This window comes from Parus major, chromosome 8 (genome assembly GCF_001522545.3).
Source record: "Parus major isolate Abel chromosome 8, Parus_major1.1, whole genome shotgun sequence".
NCBI lineage: Eukaryota > Metazoa > Chordata > Aves > Passeriformes > Paridae > Parus > Parus major.
In genome coordinates, this window is record NC_031777.1 from 22,586,711 (window position 1) to 22,601,380 (window position 14,670).

Below are 14,670 nucleotides of genomic sequence, written 5' to 3' on the forward strand. Positions count from 1 at the left end.
TCCACCCCAACCCCACACACAAACACAGACTTGAAATAACAGACTCAGATAATAAAAAGTACTGTGTTAGGACAATGATTGGAAGAGCTCCACCGCATCAGAGCTCGCCTTGCTTTCCCCTCGCTCCCAAAGCCAGCAGCCAGCCCAGCCATCACTGCATCCTCTCTGAGGGGAACAAGAGTCCTGTGGGTCAGCCCAAAGGGTGGCCCACGCTGCTGTTAGCTGGGATCCTGCTCCGGCTCAGCGCCTGGGGCTCAGAGGAAACTGTTCTTCTTCAGGCTGAGGGTCTCCACCTCCTTCATGAAGCGCAGGCACAGCTCCTCCTGCCAGGGCAAGGCCACGCACTGCACGGCCACGGGCATCCCCACACCGCCGCGGAAAGCCTGCGGCACAGAGAGAGGGAGAGCGCTTGGGGATGTCCAGGGGAAGGGATGGGGGGAGCTCGTGACCCTGGAGAACCTGGCACCACTCACCTTCACCAGGGTCCGGTCCCACCAGTCCTGATAGTATCCCTTGTAGTCCTTCAGCTGCTCCTCGTCCTCATCCGTCACCAGCGTGACAGGGACAACGCCAGCAGGGAAGTCCAAGGCGTTGTAGAGCATGGTGTAGCTGATTGCCACTGGGGGAGAGGGGGAGCTTGCAGTGCCAGCCTGCACAGGGAAAGCCTTCACCCCTCTGTGTGTGTGAGATTCCAGCTAACGGGGCACTGGAACTGGGAACTCGGGGGATGGAAATCCCTTTGGCTCCCACTGCACCAGGGGGACTGTTCCAGGTACAGCCCCTGGGCTGGGCTGCAGCTGTCCCCAGAGCTGAGCTCTTCCTGCTGCTGGCCAGCACCCTGGGGATGTGAGGGGAGGAGGAAGCTGCTCATGGATACAGGCACAGTGCCATGGCAAAGGTCCCCTGTCAGTGCCCTACCTGAGAGCTTCCCAGGGTAGCCGATGCCGAGAGCCGGGCCCAGCATGGGACAAAGCATGACGTCCAGATTCAGCTTTTTCCACTGGGCAATGAACTGGTGGCAAAAGTCCTGAGGAGGAAATGTGCTGGTGGTCAGTGGGGTGGTTGTACTGTCCCACAGCTCTCCTTGGGCATCCGGCTGGGCTCTTGGCTCTTCTCTGGGAGCAGCCAACAGGCTACTTCAGTCCTGATCCTGCTAAAATCCAGCAATGCTTTGCTGCCTGGACAGTATTCATCCCAAAAAAGCACTCTCTCCCTGGTAAACTGGAGGTGGGCTAACACTGAGTGCACAGGCACATGGTGACTTGGGACATGGGCTTTTGTTTTTGGAAAACCAGAAGGGAAATAAAGGCAAGTCTGATAATGTACATTTTTATATGCAGGTGTCAAAAATTCAGGTCTGGTCTGGCATCATGAACTTGCCTATGTGCTGTCCTCATCTTTAAATGTGCTGAGAACTTGCACATCCAAGTGAGATCTGTTGAGCAATGATGTGTTACCATCTTCCATCACCAAAGACTTGATCATACTTAACCTTGGTGAGTGCTGAATCTGCCTCTTCCCAAAGACAAATCAAACAAAAACTATTTAACCCCAAACAGGAATACTTTACCTGGATTTCATGATGAAGACCCCAGACTTCATCTACTGTGCTGTAAAAGGAAACAAACCCAATGAAAGGCATCCTTCCCTGTGCATACACCTTCTTTCTGCCTTATGGGGTCCCTACTACTTGTCATGATGGATGCATTAACCAGTGCTGAAGCCAACACCATATGTCATCCCCACAGCTACATTCTCTTCCTAAGCAAAAGGCTATGACCCTGTTCTCATTCCCACCCTCAATTTCCAAACAGTTTTCCAAACCCAGCAGGGTTATGGTGTTGACAAAAATTGCTCTGTTTGCTCCCACCCTTGCGTTTTCAGCCTTGCAGTCTCTCAAATACATGCAGCTGCAGCAGTATCAATAATGTAGCAAACACTGCTGCAAAACAAATCTTCACAAATTTGTTCAGGCTCAGATTTACTCACTTTTCTTTCATACTTCTCATGATACCTGAAAATCGAGGCACCTGAGCAGGAGAAAGTGAAAAAAAAAAATTATATGAATCCCAGCTCTGTCCTCTTGAGATGGCTCAGTCACAAATAGAAGCTGTTTCCTTGGTGTTCAGGCTGGACTTGGGGATTTTCCCCAAAGTGGGGAGAGGAGGAGCAGAAACAGCATCACTCCAGTTTGGAGATGTGTCTGACCACAGCCAGGTAACAATGTCTAGAGACTTCTCTATGAAAAAGCCTTACTGCTGTGGGAGATAAGTTACTCACATACAGCTTAACTCTGTCTACACTAGAGAGAAATGGACCTTACAAAAGGTTTGGAAATCCAGGAGAGGAGAGTTTTCAGCCAGTGTGGTGCCTTTGCCAGCCAGAAGAATATCCCCGTGCCGCCTTTCTCCAGCTCCCCTTCGCTGAAAGGGAGAGGGGGTTTAGCTGAGCAGTGGTAGGAAGCAATCACAGCAGATCAGCTTTTCCCAGGCCAACCCCTCTGTATCTAAGTGACAAAAAGAGGTTTGCTCCATTCTGCTGGGCAACACTTGACTCTCACAGCATTTACAGGATACCACCTCCTTCCAAGGCTGGTAACAATCCCAAAGGGAATCAAGGTGCAGATGAATCACTTAACCTTAAGCCCCAGCCAGTGCCTACCAGCCACTAGATCTGCTACCTGTATCCCAAGTCCAGCCAGACCCTAGGGAGGATTTATATATATATAAATATATAATATAATATTAACATTAACATCAACACTAATATTAATATTAACATCAACACTAATATTAATATTAATGTAAATGTAAATGTAAATATAAATGTAAATATAAATGTAAATGTAAATGTAAATATAAATGTAAATATAAATGTAAATGTAAATATAAATGTAAATATAAATGTAAATATAAATATAAATATGTTTTCCAATCCCACCAAGCCATTCCAGGCCATACTCACAATTTCCTGACAAAGGAGCTGCCTCCATCTGCGAACATTCCCCTGACGCAGTAGTTAAAGATCACATAGTCCACATTTGTGAGTTCAAAGGGCACCAGCTGGAGGGACAACAGAGGAGGGAATCAGTGGCACAGCACTGTTTGGGACAAGCCATTGAGGGCTTGAAATGGGCCCAGCTGGGCTGAGGATTTCCTGACAAGCCCACAGGAAAACCTCCATCCTTCCCTGAAAACCGTGTTTACCCTTTGAGCAACAGCTGCTGAGGAAAAAGACACGGGATGGGCTCATCCCCCTGTCCGAGCAGCCCCAAGGCCCCTACCGTGTGGCCAGCCTCCTCCAAGAGCTGCTTGGTCTCACGGACGGCGCGTCTCATGGCCGGGCTGGGCATGGTGAAGAAATCGGTCTCGTAGTAGCCTATGCGGAGGGGTTTGGTGCTGGAATACACCTGCAGGGAGAGGGAGAGGCTGGCTGGAAGGGGGCCAGTGGAGCCAGCAGCACGGCCGTGCTGGAAAGCAGCACTTGGCTCTGCCCAGGTGCCCGCCCATGGGTCAGGGGTTTTCAGGCTGCAGCTCTCCCCGGAGATGTGTGGCCCTTGGAGGTGCTGTACCTCTTCATTGAAGGGGAGGGGTGGCACTGTGCTGTCCAGGCTGAACATGTCCTCGCTCAGGAGCGCCCGCAGGCACAGCGCCAGGCTCTCCACGTCTTTTGCCAGTGGTCCCACTGCTGCAGCCACTGGAAGAGACCACAAGAGAGCATTCATGGCTGAGGGGCTTTCAAGGGCATGTTCTGCAAAACCAACACCATTTGGCATTGTTTTGTCTTAATCTAGTGTTGGCAACAGTTCCTCTTTAAGAATTGGGCAGGGGATACCCACAAGTGTCTTCCCACCCCCAGGTCCATCATTACAGACTCAGAGTTGATATCCATTAATCTGCACCCTGACATCTCCATTTAATGACTTAAAAAAAAACAAACTCAAAAATCTTTGTTTATTACATGAGGGTAACATCGGACACTCCCTTTGACTGCTAATCCCACCATCATGAAGCAGTGACAGACAGGCCACACCCTGTGGGTAACAGGTTGTATTGTGGTTTATGCTACACAAACAGCTCCTCTCAGCTCATGTGAAAAAAAGAATCACAGTATGGGGGCAGCTCTCTGAAAAAATCCCTGAAAGGGAATCTGCTTCTCTCTAAAGGTGATGGAGAAAGTTCCCCATAACCAGCTGAGGGTCCTTCTCACCCCTGCCCTGCTGCTGGGGGACAGACATTAACTCCTACCTGCCTTCTGCCCAACGACTCCAGCCATCACTCCTCTTTTGCTGTAAAGAAAAGAGACACACAAAATACAGCAGCTGAGTAGTTTTCATTGAAGGGAAAACCTTTGAGCAGTAATAAGTATTAATTGAAACTGCAGATGTGAAGGCTGGCTGAAGGAAGGGCCCAGAGAAAGCTCAAGAGACACAGTCTAAGTGATTTAGGCCATGTCAGCCTGGAAGAACCATCCCTCAGCATGCAGATGAAGAGGTTTCCCCACCTCCATCCTGGGGGAACCAATGCTGCCCTCCATCAGGCCTCAGATACTGCCCAGGCAGGAGGGACAAACGAGCTCTTCCCAGCTCCTCCCAAGTTTCCCTTGCCCACAGGAGTAGGAGCATCCCAGCACAGTGGTTGGTCGAGTGGCTGCATTTCTCACAGTACCTGAGTCTGTTCCCTGTGGGTTTGATTGCACAGATCCCACAGAAGGCAGCAGGAAAACGTAGGCTCCCTCCTACATCTGTCCCAATGCCCAAGATGGACCCACCACCTCCTAGAAGTGCTCCTTCTCCACCAGAGGAGCCTCCGGGGGTTCTGGTGTACAGCAGAGGGTTGCAGGTCTGACCAAAGATTAAGTTCTTGCAGTCATAGCTGAAGAGAGAGAGAGAGAGAGAGATACTGCAAATGAGGAATTCAGGTATCTGCTGCTGTGGAGCCCAGTTACTACTGAAAGACCTTGAGAAGGCAATCAGGTAATTGTTTTTCAACAGGCTCTGTTGTCAGTGTTGTTGCACTGACATCATTTACTGCAGTCGTGAAGACCTTGAGCCTTTTTCTGGAGGTCCCAGCACCTGAATTCACTGACATCTTATTTCACTGACACTAGACTTATCCCAGAGACAACCTCTGGCAGCACACCAACCCTCCTGGAAGGTCTTGCTGTTCAGGTAGCCGAGTGCCAAGGCCACCCAAAGCTGAGCCCCTGCTTGAGCACAGGCCAAATGCCAACTGCAGAGATATCTGACACTGGACTTCCCCAGAAAGTGGCGCAAAATCTGATAATCCCTGAGGCAACCTCTTTGTGTGGCTTTTCTGAACCGTAGTCAGTCACTGCCACATCATCTTAAGGAAGGCATTTCATAGGGCTTGGGCAATGGTCACCCACAGAGGAGTTTTGCCAGAGCTCACTTCTCAGGACATGGGGACACAAGAAGGGTGGCTGTCCAGCAGAACACACCACATATCCGTGACACCAAGAGTGGTCCTGCCAGATAGAGCAGGAGGTCTGGGGGCAGAAGAATTTAAGGCCATTAGCTTAACTAGCTTCCCCTTCCACGAATATGTGTTTGCATTTTTGAGTTAATAGGATCATTTCTGAGAGGTAATTTAAAGAAATATAAAAACAGTTTCTCTCCTGTCTTACTCCTCTTCTGCTTCTTTATTTCATGTGGAACTAGAGATAATTTTTATTCTCAGTCTGAATGTGTTTACTTTTTAAAGTGAAATTTATAGACACAAAGAATGGAGACCAGGTGCTGTTATATAAAAAGAAGTGGGAAATGAGAATGAGACCAGATAAAAACCCTCCCTTGAGATGAGGAAGAGAGCACTGCTGCTATGCTGAGGGAGCAGAGCACCCACCTACCTGATGAGGGACTGGGGAACATTGGTTTTAACAAATGGAATTGCCCCCTGTCTCTTGAGCACCTGCACCACCACGCTGTCCTCTGCTGCAGGTTTATTGAGGTTTTTTATGAACCCCAACGTGGAATCGTGACCCTGGGAACAGAATACAATGAGGTTTTCAGAGGGAGGACTGCAATTCTCCCTGCTCCCATACTTCTGTCTGCACATTTAAGTGCATACATGCACCTCCAGCAACCCATCCATCACACACACATTAAAGGTGTGCTGATGGCAAATCTGACCACACTTCTCTGTTGGCTCATGTGGGAGACAGGCAGCAAAGCCCCTCCCCTGTCCAGGCAGCCCATTCCACATCATCCACAACAAAATCAATCCAGGGGCTGAGGTCAAAGCTCCCCCCTCCCCAAACTTCAGCCCACAGGGATTTTGGGATATATGTGGAATTATGCTGGTGGTACCTGGCAGTCGATGGAGTCTTTGATGCTGACAGGCACCCCATAGAGCAGACCTTGCTTCTCCATCAGCTTGGCTCTGCGGAGCTGGGTCTCGCTTTCCTGCAGAAACTCCGTGATGCAGTTGGTTTCTGTGGCAATTTGGAGGGCCTTGGGGAAAGCAGGACAAGCCCACAGGTGAGTCACAGCCCATGGGGCCGCACAATGACACCTGTTCTGCAAAGGATACCTGTCTCTTCCCTTTTTACCTCCTCCCCATCTGCACAGTTGTTATCAGGGCAGCCCTTCCTGCTACTTTTCAAGCCAAACTGCAAGATGGACAGAGCAGGGCCTTAGTGCCAGCTTGTGTGTGATGAAGGGAGGCACTCTGCTCAGATGAGTTCCCATGTTTGAGCTTCTGGGGTGACATAAATGATAGTCCCAAAGAGGGAACCCAGGAAGTGATCAGAACATTAGGGCAAAAGTAGAGAGTGAACATGAACACTGATTTTTGATGTTTAACAACCCATTTGGAGATGGAGGGGAGACAGCAGCAGCACTCTGCAAATGCTGCTTGCTGCTCCTTTTTCCTCCAAACCAAGCTGAGAGCTACAGCAGCCAGTTTCCAGCTCTCTAACCACTCACAGAAAAAGGGCCCACCACTAACCAGTGAGCAGAGACAGCTCAGCAGCATTTGAGCCAGGTCTGAAACTTGTCTTGTGCTCCTCCCAAAAAAAGCCAGCCCCCTTTTTTTGTGGGTGAGATGCTGCCCCACTGCTCTTGCTCCTCACCTTGCCCACATAGGCATAGAAGACGTGGTCGGGAGGGAGGGAGCCATCTCGGAGTTTCCTGGAGAGCTCCGGCAAAGGCAGAGAAAGGATGGAGACCGTGTTCACGGAAGGATGCTATGGGAAAGGTTGAACAGGGAATGTCACACTTCTACTTCAGCTGATGGGGTCCTCCTTTCTCCTTGGTCCCCTCTGTAACTCACCCAAAAGATATCTGCCATTTAGTCGCTGAAGGTGGTATCTGCCTCAAGACCACATCCTGCCCTACCTGACACCAGTGAGCATGGTGTCACACCCTCAGGGCCAGTACTAGCCCTGGCTTTCTCAGCCTTTCTTCCTGTTCAGACCAGTCACGCCAAGCACCTGCTAATTAAAATAAAGCCTTTCACACAGCCTTGTTCGGACAGGTCTTGACCAGGCTGGGGGAACAGCTCAGTGCAATGCTCCTGCTGAATTACGGTGGGAATTGACTCGTGATTATATAAAAATGTTCCATCAAGGAATGAAACCAGACCCGGAGCCAGTTCTCCTCCTGGCATCGTAAGATATTTGCACAGGGAAATGCAAAAACCAGACAGCCCCTGGGCTAGTAATTTTTTGGGTCAGATGAGGTTTCTTCACCAGCTACCAAACCTCATGAAAAATGTATCAAACCTCACGCTTCCAAGCTGGACTCTGAACCTGAGCGACTTTGCTCCAGCCCGAGGCCGGGCACCATCGCATCCCTGCCCGCAGCTGCACTTTGGCCTCTGCTGATAACACACATCGCCTGTCGCCTCTTCCTGCTGCCTCCTCAACCAGCCCGAGCCTCCCACCACGGTGACGGGGAGCCTTCAGACAGGGCTTTTCCCCTCCTCGCTGCCTGTGACTGTTCCCGGGATAACGGGACACCTCCCGCTGCCCCACACCGCGCTCCCTCCCCATCGCCGCGCCAGCGCCGATCGCTGCGCTGCTGAGCGCTACACACACACACACAGCGGCTTCGGCAGGGAAAACAATAACACCAAATAACACCAGCCACACCAAACCCCCGTGGGCCCATATAAAGAGCCGGGAGAGCACCTGACAGGCGGGCGAGCAGCTGCCCCTCGCAGGGAGGGCGGCACGGCGAGGCCATGGGGAGATGGCTCAGCCAGGGGTCCCCTCCGGGGGATGGAGCGGGGGTTCAGCCAGGGGTCCCCTCCGGGGGATGGAGCGGGGGCTCATCCAGGGGTCCCCTCCGGGGGATGGGGCTCAGCCAGGGGTCCCCTCCGGGGGATGGGGAGAGGGTTCAGCCAGGGGTCCCCTCCGGGGGATGGGGAGAGGACCGCGGCTGCCGGCGCTCACCTGCTCCCGAAAGCGCTGCGCCGCCGCCTCCATGCGCACCAGGCTGCGCTCCTGCCGCTCCTGCGCCTCCGCCACCTTCCTCCAGAGCGCCCGGCGGCGCCGCCATCGCAGCAGCAGCAGCAGCAGGGCCGAGCCGCCCAGCAGGGCGGGCAGCGGCACCCGCATGGCCGGGCTGGGGCACTGCCGGCACCCCGAGCCGCCGGCACCCCGAGCCGGCCGCAGCCCGCCCCGCCCCGCCCGGCCCCGGGCGGCCGCCCGTGGGGAGAGCGAGCCAAAACCTGGGCGGGATTCCCAGCCGGACAGGGATTTAACCGGCTTGCTGCCGTGCCAGCGCAGCGAGGGGGAGCTTCGGCAGCAGGAAAAGCTGCTGGATGACAGCTCGCCCCTCCCTGTGCTGGGTGGTCTCTGTCTGATAAGGTTTGGTGGTTGTTTCCCTTCGCCCGGGGTGGCTTTGATCTCCGCGTAATTTTTCAGCCCCTCTGGGAACAGTCTCGGCTTGGAGGATCCAAGGCAGCAGGGAGGGAAGTCCCAAAGGTACCCGACTCGTCCGCATTTCCAAGCGGCTGTGTGGGAAAAAAGAAACAATAAATGCCGCGGGCTGTGCCCAGCGGAGTTCACCTGTCTCTGGCAGGGTATGGGTGTCTGACGGCTTCTGACAGCGGTGTTGGCATCCCTGCTTTCTGCGGCCTTGCACCCCGTGTGGAGGGAAACTCCAAAATATTTTCTTCATCTCCCACCCCACAAGGGTTCTCTCCTTAAAAAAAAACCCTCCACGACTTCCAAAAGTCCGTCAGAAAGTATTTCCAGCTATCCAGTTTAGATACTGCCTGTGGGATTGTGAGAAACCTGCTTGGGAAGAATGTGGGATGTTTTCTCACTTCCCAGCAGTTTGAGCTGCTCCCAAGTTACCTGTGGGCAGACGCTGAGCTAGAAAATGTGTTGGAGCTAGATGAATGCAGACTCGATTTTCCTGGCATCATTGCTCAGGATACTGGCTTTATTTCTTTCAGTCTTCAGGATCTCAGGGCTCCTTTGGCAGCATCTGAGCCACTCGTGCCAGACCCTGGCACCCTTGGAGGGAGCTGCTGTGCTGTGCATCCACAATGTCCTGGGGTGTGCTGGACATACTTTGTGTCCTGGGGCTCTTTGCTGAAGAGTGCTGAAGCCTCAAAAATACTCAGTCCTCATGAACTCCATGGCCTTTTTGCTCTGAGAATATGCAGCTGCCTGTTATCTGCATAAAGGAAATCACATGCAAGAACAGCAGTTTTCCCAGCAGTTTTTTTTCTCTTAACTTCTTTTTTTCCTTCCCCCTCCCTGCCCTTTTTCAGATTGTGGGGCTCAGAGAGTTATTCAAGATTGCAAACTCCCAAGGGCATTTGGAGTTGGCTCACAGGAGAGGAGTGGGTTGGCAGGAGTGCCCTTCCGTGAGTCAGGAGTGTGTAATCAGCTCAAGGCAGGCAGAGCACACGCTGTCTGTGGCTCCCACCTCCCCTTTCTTCCTATCTCTCTCACTCTGGAGGTCCCAGGCTCCTGCACTGATCTCACCCCATGGCAGCACAATGCCAAAACCTTGCAGGCTGCAAAACTGTGTGCACTGAGGTCTTTCAACATGAGAAGAATAAAGGTTGGGAACTCTGGAGAAACAGAACTTAAAACTAGTTCTTGTGGAAGACAAAATTACTTCTCCAGCCTTCTTCCCCCTAATTTATATGCTGCTTAAAATCTGTCATGCAGGAACAATTTTCAAGTTCTGCATGTGAAATGAAAGAAAACAAAGCAGGAGAGTTATGCCTGGAGCACCTGCACCTCCAGGAGCTGCTTCCAGACACTTTCCTTCTCCCCGTTCTGGAGAAGTGTGTGGGGGTGAGCAAGCGGGGTTGAGGCATCAGTCAGGACAGTGGTAAGGCCTGGGTCTCTGCTGGGGCCAGCCAGGCCCAGGAGGATGACTCAGGGCATGGGAGATCCCTGCAGGTCTGTGCTGTGACCCAGCTGGCAGCAGAGATGGGCCAGTGGATGACACAGGGCAGATGATGGGGAGCTCCAGTGGTGGCTGGCGATGCCCTGCCCAGGACGATGTGACTGGGACTGGCTAAGTGAGGTAAAATGTCTCTGGTCTTGTTCCCCATGGCAACTGCTGGCTTGTGGGCCAAGTGATGCCCTGAAGTTCCTTTGGGACACTGGTGTCTCTTTGCTGGATGAGCACTTTTCTGCTGTTATGTCCATAGGGCTGCCCATATGCTACTGCAAGTGGGGCTTGAATCTTGGAGAGCTGGAATTGAGGACTGATCCTACTCCTGCTCCTCCTCCACTGCCTGGCAGGGCTGGAGCCTGTGGCTAAGGGAGGATGAAAGGATCCTCCCTTATCTCTGAAGGCTTTCCCCATTGCTCATATGCCTCCCTGTGTCCTCAGAGCTGTGACTGAGTGGGTGCCACCACATGCCGGAGGTGCTGGAACCCTGCAGTTACCAAAGGAGGGGCACAAAGCTGTCATCTTCTTTCTGTGACAGATCAGACACAGAGCCAGACTGGCTGGGGCTGAAGGGCCAGCTAGTTCCTGTTTACCTGACACTGGAGTGGTGCCAAGAGCGTGGCTAGCACACAGTGGTGTTTTCCTTAGCACTGTCTCCTGGCATCTGTAATGCTGTGGTTCCTTAAGCCAGAGGTTAGGAGTGACTAATAGCTGTGTGCTCACACAGATATTTCTTGTGTGAAGCAATCCAATTCTGGCACCCCCAGCATCCTGGAGCAGGGAGATCCATGTTTATCCATGTGCTGTAGGGAAGCTGTTGGCCTCCCACAGCTGATTTCATTTACTCTTCTTATTTCCAAGGAGGAAATAAGAAATTGTGTGCTATTAACCTAGGAATTTTACTCTTCCTCCATTTCACTCTGCTGCTTTTAGACTGTTTCCCAGAAATTAACAACCTGCTCCTGCCTCCAATTGCCAGTCACCTTCTTCCTGGCATCTGGCTCTCTGGAAGAAGATCCAAGGTACATTTACATCAGCCAGCAAATCCTTCTTGCTTCATTTCTCCTCTCCTTGTAGGTTCCTGACTGTCAAGTGGAGTTAGTCAACATGATCTGCAAGAAGGTGAAGCAACTTCACTCAGAGCTGGAGTTTAACCCCTGCAAGAAAGTTCAGCAGCTGGGGCAAGAGTTGGTGCCATGTGGGAGTGATTTCTTTCTTTTGTCCCTGCAAGAAAAGTGTGTTTCAGCCACGTTGCTCACTCAGTGATGCTTTTATTGTTCACTTTGTAGTCAGTTCTGCCCCAAAAAGTGCTTGTCCTCCTCACTGCCTGTGCCCCAGAGCTCTGTCAGTGCGAGGGCTGCTTGCTCCCAAATCTGCTTCAAGCTGGAGTGTGTGAGTTACCACAATCAGTTTGAACACATGGTTTGTTGCCAGCTTTGTGGACTCTGTTCTGAAGCAGATTAGGAAGTGCTCATGCATTTTCTTTACCGGCAGAGTGGAGGAGGAGCTGCCCTGGGAGAGAACCATGACTTGAATGTGCAACTTAAATTTGCACAAACTCTTTTTCTCCTTGTGTATGAAGCAGCTGTTGCATGATAGCTTGAAGGAAAAGCTGGAGAGATCGTAACAGAGGTATCCCTAAGAAGGGATACCTTGGGAGATCCCTGATATTGCTGAAGGCACCTTAAGCAACAACCTCTGAAAAGCTCCTTTCTATATAAATGAGGGAGTAGGGACTTATTTCTAACAGTGTCTGTGTTACAGGGATCCGAGTCCAAACAGCTTTGTATTAAAAAATAAATAAGAAAAAAAAGGAAGAAATTTTAAGTGAGTAAAATTACTCCTGTAGTTGTTTTACACAGCTCAATGAAGATAATTTTATTGGCAATCATGAGTGATTACAGTATTATCTGCCATCAAAAAAGTTATTTTTTGAACGCTAAGGGAATTAATGATACATAAAACTGTGCTTAGATTGAGTGCATTCATCAGCAGAAATGCCTCGTGCTGGCACTGCTGCACTGTAATTACTCTGTCTGCTCAGAGGAGGAGAGCAGGAGATGGGGTGGTGTGTGTACTGCCACAGATTTACATACACTTACACACTGAGCAGCTCAAACTGGGGGGAGCAGAGCCAGGCCAGCAAGGCTGGTGAGCAGGGGGACAAGTTTCACACATCCTTTTTCTTCAATGTTCATTACAGAGTGAAGAATGTGAGTGAACTCTGTTTAAAACCTTATAGGGTGAAGCCAGTATGGAGAAGATGATTAAATGCTCCTCAGAACATCAAGGGATGGGTCCAGACTTTGTGGGGTGCTGCTTCATGGTGTGATCAATTGATAAAACCAATCCTGGGCTCGCAGGCAGTCATTGCCCAGCCCTGGGAGACTGATGGTGGTGCTGGGAAGGGTAGAGGTGTTGTCCCCAAGGGACATCTGCTCATGCTCTGTGCTTTGGGACAGCCCATTGTGCTGCTGTTCTGTGGGGCTGGGACCATGGGCACGTCTCAGCAGGCGTGGGGTGAAGAAATGCAGAAGAAATTCTCCCCACCCTGTGGCCCTTGAAGGGAGGCACGATACTGGGGAAAATGTTTATAGGCCGGGGCACTGCAGGAAAAGCTGTCACAGGGATTGTGGGCAATGCCTGCAGAGCAGCAGGATGCTTTCCATGACACAAAGGCTTTGGAAGGGCTTTTAAAAGAAGCCTGGTGGTTCCTGCTCCTTTGTGCAGCCCATGGCCCTCTGCAGTGACAGACCCAGGCTCTGCTCAAGCAGGGAACGTAAAACCTTCCGTGATCTCCATCTCCTTGTGCACAGCTGCCTTCTGAGCTCAACCTTCAGCTAAATGAATAAAGGGCAAGGAGCGTTTCCAGGGCAGGGGTAACACCAGGTGAGAATTCCTGGCAGCGCCCAGAAATCGCTGCTGGATGCATTCGGCCTTTGGGGTGCAGCCACCAGAGAGCAGGATTGAGCTGCTGGCCTGGCAGCAATCTCCTACACGGAGACTTTTGCAGCCTAAACCCCGTGTTATATGCTCTGAACTTGGAGTATTGTAAGAAGCAGAAAGCCCTTTTTGGGCTATTTCAGTGATGAGACAGCCCAAGCTTTTGTGGGGAGCAACACTTTGATTTCAGGTGGTTTTCTGTGCTGTTATAAAGGGCTGGGAGTTCTGCTGTTGATCCATTGGGACCACGTTGTTTTTGCTAAGGAGAGCATCCCAGCAGAACTTGATCCTGCAAATTGTCAGCTTTGCTGCTGCCAGGATTTGTTGCCGTGGCCAGGACCGTGCCTCAGGTCTGGCAGGCTGCCTGCCCTTTCGAGGAGAACCACGGAATCATGTGGGCTGGAAAGGACCTCTGCTGTCACTGACTCCAAGCCTCAACCCAACACTGCCAGGTACAGCACTAAACCACATCCCTGAGTGCCACATCTGCTCACCTCTAAGTGCCTCCAGTTTTTGTAACACAGCCACTCCAGTTTTTGTGACACAGCCACTTCCCTGGACAGCCTGTGCCAGTGCTGACCCTGGAATGAAATGAATGAGCAAGGGCATCTCCACCCTCTCTGAATGCACATTGCACAGAAGGGAAAACACGATTATTATTTGTGTTTGAAGCCCCGTGGCCCAAGTTTTGAGGCTAATGGGGGCTGCCCCAGGTTTAAGCCTGACTGTCTTCCTCAAAAGTGATGTAATTCTGTAGTGTGGAGTCTGGATTCAAATGTCCTGAGTCATAGCAGGGTCCTGAGCTCTGACTGACTGGGCTGAATCCAAACCTCCTTGGCCACCGGCACTGTGGGTTTGCTTGCCTGGAAAAAAATACTCTCACACTGAGGTTTTCTTTTTTTGTTTTTCCTTTTCCTTTTTCTTTTTCATTTTCCTCTTCCTTTTAATTTTCTTTTTAAATTTCCCTTTTACTTTTTCCCTTTCCTCTTCTGCTCCCTTTCCTTCTTCCTCTTCCTCTTCCCTTTTCCTCTTATTCTTATTCTCATTCTCTTTCTCTTTTCCTCTTTTTCTCTTTTTCTCTTTTTCTCTTTTTCTCTTTTTCTCTTTTTCTCTTTTTCTCTTTTTCTCTTTTTCTCTTTTTCCCTTTTTCCCTTTTTCTCTTTTTCTCTTTTTCCCTTTTTCCCTTTCTCTTTTTCCCTTTTTCCCTTTTTCTCTCTTTCCCTTTTTCCCTTTTTCCCTTTTTCCCTCTTTCTCTCTTTCTCTCTTTCTCTCTTTCTCTCTTTCTCTCTTTCTCTCTTTCTCTCTTTCTCTCTTTCTCTCTTTCTCTCTTTCTCTCTTTC

The 14,670-nt window shown here is 50.9% G+C and overlaps 1 protein-coding gene across 1 annotated transcript; it reads right to left on the bottom strand.

Annotated features, from left to right (window-relative positions):
- Window positions 1-44: 44 nt before the first annotated feature.
- LOC107208370 (fatty-acid amide hydrolase 1) lies at window positions 45-8,752 on the bottom strand. Its single transcript, XM_015636726.1, has 15 exons — window positions 8,416-8,752; window positions 7,093-7,206; window positions 6,329-6,472; window positions 5,869-6,002; window positions 4,668-4,874; window positions 4,248-4,288; window positions 3,572-3,696; window positions 3,284-3,409; window positions 2,965-3,062; window positions 2,324-2,423; window positions 1,990-2,030; window positions 1,571-1,610; window positions 919-1,027; window positions 474-619; window positions 45-383 (listed from the first exon to the last, which is right to left on the bottom strand). The coding sequence occupies exons 1-15, from the start codon at window positions 8,578-8,580 to the stop codon at window positions 255-257; spliced, it is 1,719 nt and encodes a 572-aa protein (XP_015492212.1). The 5' UTR covers window positions 8,581-8,752; the 3' UTR covers window positions 45-254.
- Window positions 8,753-14,670: the final 5,918 nt, after the last annotated feature.